Source organism: Montipora capricornis, chromosome 6, assembly GCF_036669925.1.
Source record: "Montipora capricornis isolate CH-2021 chromosome 6, ASM3666992v2, whole genome shotgun sequence".
Lineage (NCBI taxonomy): Eukaryota > Metazoa > Cnidaria > Anthozoa > Scleractinia > Acroporidae > Montipora > Montipora capricornis.
Window position 1 is genome coordinate 61,306,184 of NC_090888.1, and position 14,423 is coordinate 61,320,606.

Consider the following 14,423-nt stretch of genomic DNA (forward strand, 5'->3'; position numbering starts at 1 on the left):
GTTATTCGATGTGGTTGATCATTTAGAGCCAGCGAGAAAACTTAAGCTTACCACGTTTGATTGAAAGAAGCACGAGTATTTTTACCGAAGATTCAGCTGTTGTCGAATCAACGACGTTGCAGGACACTAAATCATGGAATACGAGGAAAGTGAGGAAAATGGGACATTCACTCTGAGAATAAAGTCGCGATCTGGTAAGTTTATTTCCTATTTTGCGTAAATTGTCCCGTAGGAGTATGGCATGCCGTGAACATTTCAGTGTCATCATCTCGCCTTCTCGCATGACCGAATACAGCGTCATTTTAAAATATTCATTGACACCTACACTATTATCCTTTGCTTTAATAAGACACTCCCAGGCTGGTTTCTGTTTATAAACAGTACTGAACGGAAGGCTTTATATTTGCACTACAGTAAGTTCTTCGTTGGCGTGGAAGTTCCTGGATGCTTCAGTAACGGATGGGTGCAGACGTAGGCTTAAGTTTTCTCCCCAAAGAAAACTGATCCTATTTTAGTCAGCTGCAAAGAAAACTTCTGTATTCGAGACAATTTAGGGAACTTTATTTTTCTTGGTTTCTTAAGTGACTTGGTTTTTTTAAGGAACAGTCAATTATTTTGCGTTGCTTACCTCTCGTCGTATCAAGATGATTAGCAACCATTATTTTTAACTCCGAAGTCTTCATTTGAACAAGGTTTTTGTGTATTGTTTCTCAGCCAGATTCTCGAGACTGACACTAGTTGAATAAAAATCACTCGTTTGTTTACACTGAGAGTTCTTTGAACAAAAACCTTTTGAATATAATTTAGTGGTTACCCGAATTTAAAGCAGTTGTGTTGAGATCTTTTGTTGTCGCGTTCAAGTCAAATCGATTGTCGATTAGCACTCGAGTTGCAGCTTATAATAAATCTTTCATACCGATAGTCAAAGTCAATCAAGTAGTGTTTTTGTTTAACTAAACTGACGGCAAAACTCATGAGATGATGAGCTGGGATAAGCTTGTTCTTGGAGAAAGATTGTCCTTGAAACGAAGGGAGCGTATGTGTTAGCATTTTTAATACTATATTTGCGATGTTTTTTGTTTTGTTTTACATTTTTGTCGGCGGAAATGAAGCCTTCACATCTAAGGAAATCGAAAAGATAAGCTTATATGTACAGCTAATTCAAACTTAACTTTTTGAATATTTGAAATTTGACGAATACTTGTGGTTTATGATGTTCATTTTGGGAGTTCGCTGAAATATACAACGTTGTAGATTTCACATCAAAAATTTCACGCGAAACCAAATGCCACAAGTGATTTTGAAATGCCGCCAGTAGGGCAAAACCTTTCGCGCAAATTTCGAAACGTGATCAATTAGCTAAATTTGTCGCATTATTTTGTTAAGGTACAGTAATTACTTATTTTACATAATGATAATTCAATTTGAATATTTGTCTTTCTCACAACAGTAATTGAAAAATTATTAGGATGGGAAACCCAATCCAGTTTACTTGTCCTCCATGTTGCATAGCAATCATTAACAAATTTTGTCAATACATATTTTCCTGATTAACGTAAAAGTATAAAGGGAGTAACTTCAGTGGTGTTTTTTTACCTGACAATACTGGTAATTAATGAGATTTCACATCAAAAATCCCGCACGAAACCAAATAATGCCACTAGACCGGAATATGAAGTGATTTTGTCTTTCTTACAACAGTTATTGAAAAATGAATAGGATGGGAAACCCGACCAGTTTTCTTATGTCCTGCATGTTGCATAGCCATCATAAACAAAATGTATTAATTTTGTCAATAGATTTTTCCTCATTAACATAAAAGTATAATGGCAGTAATTTCAGAGGTGGTTTTTTGCCTGACAATACTGGTAATGATAAGAAATTATTATGATTGTAAGGTTGATAGTTACGTACACTATAATGATAAAACTAACCATGCAGCAAACCTCTTTGATTAAGTTAGAAGTTAGAATGAAGGAAGACTAGACTTACGCTATGATGTTATCAATAAAAATCTTATCTTTTGAAATCCCCAGAAGCACCCTTTGGAGTGATAACGGATTTACAGTTTCAGCTAATATAAATTTGGTTTTGACTGACTTATAATCAGAGCTAATCGAATGTATTTAGAAAAATGACAAATTACAGAATATTGGCAAAACTGTCTGAACAACCTTGACTTTTTAGCACTTCAAAATGTCAGGCAATATCATTTCCGTAATGTGGCAAAGAATAAAAAAATTCTCTGAGAAAAAGTATAAAATATAAGAAATTTAGGTCAAAAATAAGATTATATCTGCCTGTCATTAGATGTGATGTTGCCATGGTAATGGCCATAATCCAAACATTGACACCAAAAAAATCTAGCCTTATTTTATCAGTACCCGTACTGGCAAATCTCTACAGGGGAAACTCGTGCCCCGTAGTAATGGTCTTCGCAAATACTCTAGGGAGCCACCTTAAAGTGCTACTGTGACGAAATTTGAATCTTCCCTATCGAAGCCATTTTGGCACATAAACACGTAGTCTGTACGAGAAGAAGAATGCTGTTTATCATTTTCAAATATCTCTTTTTGTTCTGGAGATATTCAAGTTTTTTTAATATGCAAATTAGCCAAGTGATGACGTCATAAACCCTACCAAATTTTGATCAAGTATGATGGAGAAAGATATCTCAGCCAATTTGTATCAGAAATACTTGGTTCTTTGCACTAAGATTCTAGTAAATGTGTTCCACAATATGAGCATACCATTTTTGTTACCATGGCAACATACTGGGTTCCAGACCTCCCTGATATTAAAAGCTTTGCAGACCACCTTTGGTGTTCTGTTTTGATATTTGCAAATGGTGCCTCATCTGCATGATCCTGCCAGCATATAAAGATGTTAGGTCGAGCTTGTGGCCTTGGTTAATGTATTTCTAGCCTGAGATCACCAAAATATTGAAATCAGGTTGGAGGGGACTGGAAAAGAGTGAGTTGCCATGGGAACCAATTTCTTTACAGTCGTAGGTGTGTTGCCTTCAGAACTATCAGCTCACCAAGTTTCAATGGTCTCTGTTGCAAATTGACCGAGATAGCTCAATTTATATTCTTGATGTTCTACTGGGTTGGGTGAATGACGTCATTAGCCTTCTCATTTGCATATTAAACACATTTTTCAAACTTAAATATCTCTGGAACCAATGCAGATATTTCCAAACGGTAAACAGCGTTTTTAATGTTTCATGGTACTCTATGTGATAAACCAAAAAACTCAAGGGATAAAAATTTGATCACAGTAGCACTTTAATGTATAATAATGATTTACATAAAGAGAGCAGGTGTATGAGTCAGAGATATCTATCTAGAAAGCTCAGAGGAATGACGATTTATGGATACACTTTACAGAAGACTTTTGTAAAATTGCTGTCATGGATAAAAGCAGGATTTAATGATTGAATCAGGTCACACCTCATTATTGCACACCAGTCTTGTTGTGTGTTACAGGTATCTGCCTTGGCCTTTTCCCCTAAAGGATAACAATTCACGAAGATGCTGCCATTGAAATTACAGGAATACAATTGGAGAAATAACAAGGAAGAAAGGCTGCAAAATGGGGTTTTGCATGCAGTGACCCATCCCAGAAATGACACCACTTATAAGCAGAGCTTGATGTTTGTAAAGAGCACAAGCCTGTGCAAAATGAAAAGTGAAAAATTAAAATGGGCTAACCTTGGACATTATCTGCCTGAGACACTGGGAAAATTATTTTATTCAAGTAATTGGTAGTTATCACTAGATATCAGTACCATTGGTTCGATTTTGAAATCACACGTACGATTTCAGACCAAATTGCACTCCACTCAGTTCAATTACCATTATTTATCATTAGCGACGCTCCCTGAGCCAAAGGTGCGCATGTGCAGCCCCCATCTGTGCAAGAAAATTTGGTTTTGGTCATCGTACGATCATGTTCGTCCACCCCTCCATCGTGGCTCCATGTATGCCAATGTGACCAGTATCACATGACCATAACACGGGCTCAAGTTTAGAGAGCATCGAGGCAGCCATACTCCAGCTATTTAACAGCGTACATCTTTGATATTGGACATCCATTTTCTGGTCAATTGACACCTGTCAAAATAAGGGATCTGCTGACCAGTATCATGCGACCATATCATGGGCTCATGTTTAGCGGTCATTGGTTTTTTTTTAAGTTGACTGCTGACCAGCTACTGGGTTTTGATTGGATCGCAGGTGCAAGCCAGATTAACTTATTGTAAGAGTAAATAACCCTTGAGCTCCACTTTAGGCTTGGCTAAATCTACCGTAGTTATTCGGTTATAAGGCGCACGGTTTTTTCAAGAAAAATCTGTCTTTGGGTGGCAAGTTAGTGCTAAAATTGGGGTGCGTCTTATAGCCAAGTATTTTCGCGCAACAAAATCTTAAGATCACAATTTGAGAAGAACTTGCAGTTTAAACAACACAAGAAAAGGACACTAGTTGCCAATTTAAAAAAGGAATAACGCTTTTAGAGACCTTTAGAACACTAAACGACGTCAAGAGAAAAGTAAACAAACGGAAATTTGCATACATGCTTAATAGCACGTGCTCAGTAACGTGATACCCATGAAAACAACACGAATTCCGAGAATCGTGTTTGTCGCTCGCATGAAAAGTTTCTTCTCTGAAAAAACAGTGTGGAGATAAAACATACCTTCTTCGTTCATCCAGCCTTTCTTGTGCATTGAAATTTGCATCCTTGGTGGCGTGTTGATATTCAGCTGTCGAACACCTTTGAATATGACTTTCGGTGGGAGTTTTTCGCCGTTCGCTTTCGCTTGAAGTCTGAAGTCTGAACTCTGACTATTTATTACGTCGGAAGGTTCAAATAAAAGTGTATGCGTTGTATGTTATGATTTTCAGGTGTCAACTTTTAGCTTTTGTTTTTGCGTATATCATTAAATGTGTGACTTTTTCACTTTGTTTACGTTAACAAAAAGAGTTCGCATGCCAATTGTGTAAGGATAATTGTTCTCAAATTCATCACATCCTTTTGATAACTCTCAATTTTCGGGTGCGTCTTATAACCGAGTATTTTTGCGTAATTTTCAGTTTGAGAACTTAGCTTGATTAAATTGCTAAGTTTTGGGTGCGTCTTATAACCGAGTGCACCTTATAACCGAATAACTACGGTATATATAATGGCTTAAGAAGAAGGACATACTGTAACATTGAGTTCTGTATATCAGATGACCATGAGGGTACACAGAAGAAAACATTTACAAAGTGGATCAATGCTCAGCTATCTAAGGTAATCATTCTTGGGCCAGTTCCTGAAAGGTGAAGTAACTCTATTCCAGGGATAAATGTGCCTTTTATCCCTGAAATAGAGTTTATTACCTTTTTTCAGGAATCGGCCCCTGGAATCCTAATTCAGTGTCTTTTCGTGGCAGTATGTACAATGTAATTGCGGCAATCACATTCAAATCTACATGTAGTGCCGTAATTTTTATTTATGCGCTTCTTGTTTTTTTAGGCTGGTTCTGGTCAACAAGTTAAGGATTTGTTTGAGGATCTAAAAGATGGAACAAAATTGCTACTGCTTTTGGAGGTTCTTTGTGGAAAGAGGATTGTAAGTTGCAGTGTTTTTGTTTGTTGTCTAAAGCTTAACATACCCCTTAAGCAGACATTATTTAATTCAAAATTACTTATGTGATATATACATGTACCCCTTATTGAGTGGTTTGACATATAATATTCATGGATATTTTGCAAGTTGCTTAGCGCAATAAGCAAAATGTCTGCACATACATGTACCGTAGAGTTGCGATAGTAGCGACCCTTGTTACTTTCGGAATTAGCAGCCTTTGGGGGTCGCTACTTTCGGGGGGTCGTTACTTTCAGGGGGTCGCTACTTTCGGGGAACACAAATCGTTTACAAAGGGAGCTGCCTTTTTTCCGAAATAAAAAATGAACAACATAAAATTTAAAAAAGAACAACATTTTATTTGCATTCTGTATGTATAGATTGTGTTTCATAAAAAGAAGATAACAATGATAGATACAGCAACTGTATATAGAAAACTAAATGGTTTTCAATTTCAATTGGAAAGACGTTCCTGTTGTTAATACGAAATTATACTGGTTTACGGTAGTTCTTTCATCGCTACATCAGCGAACTGATGTCAAGGACGAATGGTGACATAAAGCTTCCCCTTGTTGTAAATTAAACTGACCGAACATATTATTGTACATTAAAATTTTGACTATTGATTGACAGCATACCATTTAACAAACTTGGTCTTGCGACGTTCAGGGGGTGGGGGGGAAGGTCGCTACTTTCGGGAGGTTGTTACTTTCAGGGAGGCGGGTTTGCTACTTTCGGGATTTACTAGTGGTCACAAAAAATTGACGTACATGTACATGGCAAACTGGCTCAGCCTACCCCTTTTAACCTGTACCCTGCTGGAGTTATTCCAGGCAGCCAGCTTCCTCGTTTTCATTGTAATTTTAATTTAATTTAATTGAAATTATTAGTAAATCTGCTGGAAATTAAAACTTGTTGTTATTGCCATGGTGATATAAACAGCAAGTACCCACCACTTCCAGAGGAAATCCGACGGATGGCGCACGATAGGAAACAGTGGAGAAGGATCGTGGCCGACTGCCTTGCAGCCGGCTGAGGGAGAGAGAGAGAGAGAGAGTTATTTTTGTTGTCTTTTGTTTTTTCTTGCAGAGAAGTGAAAAAGGTCGGACTCGTGTCCATTTTATGACAAATGTAGACAATGCCCTGAGAATTCTACAGCAAAACAATGTAAGTGAGATTTATTTACATGAAAAAAACAATAATCAAGAATTTTTCAGGCCAAATTTTCTTGTTTTCTCCAATGATGAGGTCTTAAAACGGTAACTGTTGTTCGTTTATACTGTGGGGCTAAATACATGTAATCCATTATTGTTTTTTCAAGGAAACATGTAGGGTGTGGAGTTTCTGGCAAATTATGTGTCTTGACTTTGGGACCACAATAATAAAATTATTGGCACTAGCTGTTAGGGGAACCTTTCTAACAAGCTACTAAACTCACCATATTTTAAGAAGCATGTATTTACAGTAAAAGGGAAACTGAACAGCTAGAGTTTATTCAATAATTTTGCCACCTGTTCCTATGGAAATTTATTATAATTTTGGTTTGGTTGGTCAATGGCAACTGTAAGTAAATACAAGGTTATAGAATGCAGTACAGATTACAGTGTACATGTATAGAGTGGAATTCAAAGGTACTATGGAAACACAGCGACGAGGTAGTTTTGTCGAGTTGCAAATACTGTAGATAAAAAAATACATGTAATTGTACATGTAGGAACTTTCTCTCATGCATTTTGTGATTGATGGTCGTCCATGATGTTTTACACTCCTGTTCATATGATTTCCTATAAACTAATTGTTTTCCAAAAATGGCAATCATTTCGTATGTTTTTTAGGTGCGACCTGTGAATATCAGCAATGATGATATTGTCGATGGCAATCCTAAACTGACTCTCGGTTTGATGTGGTATATCATTTCACATTTCCAGGTTAGACTATCTCATTGCAATGAATACTTTTACACCATTATCTATTTTATATGTTGTGAGGGGTTGTCAGCTTTAATACAATTGTACATACGTATGTACAATGTATTGGAGGTCAGACTATTGAAGAGGCTATACATGTGATGGTGAAAATCTTTCTTTTGAACAATTCTTCATTTTAGTTGCAATTGTTACTTAAGAACCTAATGCTGGATTCTGATGCGGACACACCAGAGGAAAAATTGTTGGCTTGGTGTCGGCAGTCTGTCAGAGGGTGAGTGAGTGATAACATTCTATTAAACACTTAAGGTAAAGGTGTGACCCCTCAAGACCCGTTGTTTGTAGGTGTAAAAGGCCTTCGTCATAAATATCGGGCATAACATCATTCTTTTGGTTTTCGTGTCAATTACACAGATGAGCCTTATTTTGAATCAAAAGTCTTTTGTATTTTGTCCATTCCAGTAGAGCTTATAGACCTTATTCATAAATGGCGGCCAATTTATAATTCTTTTGTCGAAGTGCAAATTAGCCTACCAAGCCTCGATACCATACAGTGAATTGAAAAGAATTTTTGCTCTAAAATGAGGCTTGGTAGGCTAATTTGCACGTGGACAAAAGAATTATAAATGTGACCGCCATTTATGAATACGGTCTATAATGAGTACAGCATGTATATTAGCTTGAGGTACATGTAAAAAACAGTGAATTACTGACTGTAATTTATGAATATGGCCTTTGAGTAAAATTTGTAAGTAATTAGAGCTTGGCAAAGAAATCCATAGAAGCAATATAATTAATATTTATTATGTCATTTTATGCATAATCTTGTTATGCTGCCTCAGGCATCTTTAACACTTGCGAGCAAGCTATCCTGACTTCTATTCTGAAACCATTTGTACATTACTATTGGTTTGAATATGGTTACTTACAGAGCACTTTTCAAATGACTGTTGAAAGTATGTAATTACACCTGTACGAGATTGCAACTTGCCACACTTAGCTAGTGATTATGTTTAAAAATCCAGCGCCAGTTTATCAACCAATGAGAAGGAAAACCAAAACTAATTGCGACTTGCACGCGGTATTTTTTCCGTGCCTTGCAAGCAAGTTACATGGAATTGCTACAAATTTAGATTGGTTCATTGAGTTGTTTGCACCTGCTGTGATTGGTCGAAGTAATCACTATGGCAATTGTTTTACGATACTCAATTGAATACTGCCCTATGGCTCTAGCATTGTTTTCAATTATCTTGTATAATTGTAACTTGTGAACAGAAAGTAAAATAAAGTTTATGTACATGAAGTGTCAAGCAGAAATCAGTCAAATTAAGACACTTTTTTTAGGGGATTCCCTGAAGAGGAAAATCCAAGAGCATTAAAGTGCCCGTATGATGAAAAAATCACTTCCTTTTTTTTTTTCAAATTTTGAAAGTGTGTTTGGTTAACACGTGACTGGCAAAATTTTGAGCTTTAATTTTTATCCAAAGGCCGTTTACTTTGAGTGTAAGTTTTAGATTTCACGATCCGCCATTGCTCGCGTTCAAAACTGACCGATTGGACCTCAGAGGGTTGGATCCAGGGAAAAGTGACGTCAAAGGCTCACTAGCAAAAAAATTTAGCGTGTGAATGCAGCTTTTTATATATGCAAAAAGCGGGTTTACAAATCTGAAAGCTGAAACCGTACTGCATATCGTATCTTGAAACCGTACTGCATATCAATTCTGCGGCGTTCACACACATTGCATTCTTAAACTAGTGAGCCTCGATCTAGCTCTCTCAAGAACTTAATGACGGACTTTTAAATAGAAAAATTCCAGTTAAAATAAACAAGTGTCTTTTTTTAAAATCAAGAATTGATTTTTTGGTCACAGGGGCACTTTAAGTGTTGTTATTGAACCTGCAATGTACAGAGTCCAGATATCAACCCTCGTCGTTACAGGACAAACAATTGGTTGGCCTGTGCCAAGCCTTCTTCTTGAAACCGGCTTAAAGAAGTTACAGGAAATAAAAAAACAGAGTAGACACACGGAACTTTGGAGATAGCATCGTCATCTAGTCCTTGAGAAATTCGTTTAATTAACTTATTAACTTGTATGATGTTGCTCTATTTCTACCAGATATGATGCAGTTGACGTTAAAAACTTTACCACCAGCTGGAGGGATGGTCTGGCATTCAACGCTCTGATCCATAGATACAGGTATGTAAAATTCCTTCTCGGGGTACATCCTCTATCCACTCCCGACCTACCTCATCGGTCAAGATTCAATGTTCCTCTAACTGCTGAAATTGTAAATGAACTGTGTGTGTGAAGTTGCAATCACACAAAAGCAAGAAAGATATTCGTAAAGAAAATTGTTTCCACGAGTGTTTTCCAAATTTATCTTTAAACTTATGCAGTGCACTTTATTTATAACAACAAGGGAAGAAAAGCAAATGGAGTCACACAGAGCGATGTTCAACAAGGGAAATTGCCAAAGTTTTCCACTACTTAGCTCGGAACACTTGGTGATTGACTTATAAATCTCGCACTTATTCTCAGCCAATCGTAGATGGACACGTAAACAGAAGGAGAACCAATCGCGAGTTGCTCGCTCGCTCGTTCGCAATTTCCGGCACCAAGCGCTATCAGCACGTTTGGGTTTTGATTGGCTCATTTTGACTGTGTCTGCTGTGATTGGTGAAAGTCATGTGTTTAAGTTTGAGTTTGAGTGTTAGTGAGGCTCCAGCACTTGCCTAAGTAGCCTGACTTCTGGCTGTTATACACAATTGTGGTCTCATTCACACAGAAGCCCTTCAAGCTAATCCTGCCAAGCCGACCACATGCTGGAAAGGTCAGACCACAACACCGTGTGAGATCTTTAAGTCCCACAGAGTTAATGAACAAGGGCTGTGAGACAGCACCTCCGGCTTATCGTTCGAGAAGACTTGAAAGTCTAACCATTTGCAGATGTATTTACAAAGGCAGCATATTCCCCTCAGTTATTTAAAGACCCTGAGTGTTGTGCCGGCCGGGGTACGAACCCGTAACCTCCCGCAAGTCCAGTGCACTCCCGATTGAGTCAACTGGTCGGCGGTGTGTGCAGGGCATTGAAAATAAAACCGCTGTACAAACTAGTTGGCTTTTGCTTAGTTTTACGTTCCCTTTGTGATTGGCCAAGAAACAAAATAGTCTCTCGTTTAGCTGAACGAAAAATGTCTGGCTGGCAAATCGCGCTTTCCTGCGCTTTGCGGGCTTTGCTCTGTTATTGAATGTATAGTAGACTAGTAATTTCTAAAAAAAAAAGTGAAGTGCTGTGACAATATAATCAGTTAATGTAACGATGGAAATGTAGTTTATTTATTAAAAAATGAAAATGATCTCTATATTGTAGAAAGTACGTGTTTATAGGAATCAACAAATTACGACAGAAGAACGTGGCTGCGCAGTTTACATTTGTGCATAATTGACGTTGAAAACCGCTGGGCATGTGTATTGTGAGCTCGTCTAGTGAAGTCCTAAATCGACTGAAGGCACAAGGAGCCCAAATGTCAAGAATAGTAAGGTGCTCACCGGTGCTCGCAGCAACAAGGGGGACGAGAGGCCTACCGCAGTCGAGCGCAACCAGAAGGCTACTTTTTCAATAGCTTCTACCGTTATTACAGCACAGGGGAGGGTGCCACTCCAATCACGTTGTATGCACAACTTGTCCCCAGTGATACTGGTATGGGGATGGAAACTGGAGCAGCTCTCTCAATTGTTAATGTTCTCTTCCTTTTTTTTATTATTTTTAGACCCCATCTGTTTGACTACAGTGATCAACTGGATAAGAAACCCGTGGATTGTTGCGAGCATGCCTTTGCTATCGCTGAGCAGTTTCTTGATGTGGATAGGCTTCTAGATCCTGAAGGTGAGCTGCCATTTATTATACAAGGGAGTTTAAGTTTAAGAAACGACGACGGCGACGGTAACGACAACGCTAGAAAACAACATCATTGGTTAAAAGGGGGCAAATACAGTATTCGTGCTGCACGTGCAGCACGCATTTTAGCGCAAAATTAATGTTGGGGAAGGGTCGTACCTCTTGTTGAACGCTACATGTGTATTAATTTCATTGGCTGTATAGTGTCGTACTTCCTATTGTTTTCTGTGCTAAATCCATTGTTATCTTTGTTCGTTCTATTGTTCTTTTGACCAATCCTGAAGCCCGTTCAATGACGTACGACACGACCCAAACATAACGACACGAAATCACCAAATTCGAGGCTTACTCTGAAACCGCTCATTTCAATTTATTCTTATGACACTTCGCCCATATTGCGGTACGACGTTAACGCGAAAGTCTTAAGATGGTGCAAAGTTGTATTTTGAAGTGACGTTTTCGTCTATTTTCTCTACTCTCCACTCGGCTCTCTTATAACGCCAAGTCCAAGAAGGGGCAAACAGGAAGTTGAGGGTGTTCCCTTGGACAGTGAAAACTCACAAATACAGACTTTGGACTCTCAAGAATTGTATAAGCGTAATTTTTTTCTTTCTGAAATTAATACAACAACGCATTTACAAACAAAAGATTTATCAGGTCAATTGAAAGAAAACAAACGAAACAAATAACTATGCTAATCAGCAAAATCAAAGAGTAGATGTTATATTCGAGTGACCCACGCAGTCAGTGTAATCTCACATGCGACCTATTGCATAATCTCTCTGAGAGAATTTTAACAGAAACAACTTAGATCACAAATTTATAAACGAGCAATAAACCTAAGATGAATTAACTTACTTCGTGGCGAGATTCCAAAGTAAAGCTTGAATTAACAGACAGACGGGATATATAGCCATAAACAGGAAAGCCAAAACTAAATTGATTGCTCCTCGTGTACTGAAAAGCTACTAAACTCTCATTCTGTCTCAAGTTACAAATCCTATCTTATTGCAGATCAAACTAAACGTCATTTCCTATAGTACACAAATTAAGTGTCACGCTATCTTCGTAGCATTCATTGAAACATAGGGCTCTCACTGCTTCCTTTGCACTGCCCCTCGCAAGTCTTTCAGTTCAAAATGGAAGAATACATCGTTCCTATCTTTTAGTCGTCAAACCCTTAAGTCACAATTAACTCTTAAGCAGAAGCTACAGAAACGAAGTGAGAACGCGAATCTACATGTAGTCAGTTTATCCCCAGTTCCGCTCCTGTGTTGACTCCCACAGTCTATTTTTTCACTTGATCGTAAGCAGTGGAATTCGAAGCGATGGTTGTAAATATAGGAAACACAGAGTTTAAATTGCGGTTCCAGTAATTCATGAAGCCTTTAGTAGTTGTAAAGAAAGTTGAAAAAATCCAGGCGTGAACGGAACTCGAACCCACCACCTTGCGACCTGCCATCTGAGCTTCCACGGCATCTGGCCTCCTTCGGTTAAATCACGATACAACGGATGAACACTAGCAAAACGTTATTGACTCTTCAAACAACTGGGGCCTGGGAGCTATTCAGTTGTGAGTTCGTACTACTGCCTGATCTCAAGCAGAAGGGGACTAGGTACGAGTCTGTAAATTATGGGATCAGCAACTATTGAGCTACATAGTCAGAAAGAGCACACCGATATTTACAAAATCCCCAAGTTTGGTGTTAATTGGGTTAAGTGTGACTGAGATACAGCTATTTTAATAGGTCAAAATTGGAAAGAAATGTTTGGTCATCCGAACGCAACGATGGCCATACATTTCTTTGTTAATTTTGACGTTTTTAAATGGCAGTATCTCGCTTAATATTGGGTCTATTAACACCAAACTTGGGGATTTTGTAATTCTTCGTGTTCACTTTCTGACTATGTGGATCAATAGTTGCTAATCCCATAATTTGCAGACTGGTACCTTGTCCCTCGCGGCTTGAAATCATGCAATATAAAAGTGAATTAGTGACAATGAAATGTACGAAAGATATGTATATATACACTGCACTTACATCTGATCATTCTCGCTTAGAGTCGTTAGAGAGTTGGAAGCGGGTATCAGAGAAAAATACAAATATTCTGAACCTTGCAGTTTACTCCGGCTTCGTCTAACTCACGACTCTGTCGATATCTCCGTTGCTTTGGTTTTATTTAGTCGTAAAAGCCCGGGCAAAAGGCTTCAAAATTTGCTTCAGCATCCGTTCGATTTTGCTGAATGATGGTGAATGCGATGTTGACTGCTGGGGTGGGGAATCGGTTTCAACACATCGTCAACGTTGGTTCAACAAAGCTCATGAGAGGCCTTGTATTAAGTCACACGCTGCAGCCGCGTTTGTCACTATGGATACGTCATTGAGAGACGGATTAGTGCGCACGCTCAAACCCAACAATGTTGAAAGAGAAGGGTAAACGGCTTGAACTTCATTCAACATTCGCGAAAACAAAAGAAATGTTAAAAGGTTGTTGAAGCAAAGCTTAAATGCTTTTAGAGCGAGTTTCAATCGAGTGTCGTAAAACCAAAACCAAAGTAATTACTGTGGCCAATCAAAAAGGACGGAGGCAATCCAGTAAACCAATCAAAAGTCGAAGTTATTATACGTAGCCGACACAAAGCGCGGGAAAATGTGCTCGCGCGAGCTACGATTGGTTTTGGTTTCGGTTTCACTTGTGATTGGTTGAAAAAGTGGCGCGAGAACTTTGAACCAATCACCGAGTGAAGTAATGCAAAAGCAAACCAATTCGCTAATTACTTTCGACACTCAATTGAAAACCGCTCTAAACTCATTCAACATCGATTCAACTTCGTTTCAGCATGTTTCAACACGGTTGAAATGGGGGAGCAAACGGTTCAACGAAATCGAACGGATGTTGAAGCTGTTTGCCTGGGCCCTAAGGCCTTTTTAGGACTCCGACCCTGTTTTTTATAACAAGTAAGTA

At 38.4% G+C, this 14,423-nt stretch overlaps 1 protein-coding gene across 4 annotated transcripts in view; it reads left to right on the top strand.

Annotated features, from left to right (window-relative positions):
- LOC138052756 (dystrophin-like) overlaps positions 1–14,423 on the top strand; it is a 96,217-nt gene that overhangs the window by 3,544 nt on the left and 78,250 nt on the right. For all 4 annotated transcript variants that reach the window (XM_068899328.1, XM_068899330.1, XM_068899329.1 and 1 more), the window contains exons 2-9: positions 1–194; positions 5,234–5,295; positions 5,521–5,616; positions 6,721–6,798; positions 7,467–7,559; positions 7,739–7,830; positions 9,674–9,754; positions 11,329–11,444. The exon at positions 1–194 is cut by the window's left edge and continues 12 nt beyond it. In XM_068899328.1, the coding sequence (XP_068755429.1) occupies positions 134–194; positions 5,234–5,295; positions 5,521–5,616; positions 6,721–6,798; positions 7,467–7,559; positions 7,739–7,830; positions 9,674–9,754; positions 11,329–11,444 (679 nt within the window). In that variant the 5' untranslated portion in view covers positions 1–133. The remainder of the gene's footprint in view (positions 195–5,233; positions 5,296–5,520; positions 5,617–6,720; positions 6,799–7,466; positions 7,560–7,738; positions 7,831–9,673; positions 9,755–11,328; positions 11,445–14,423) is intronic.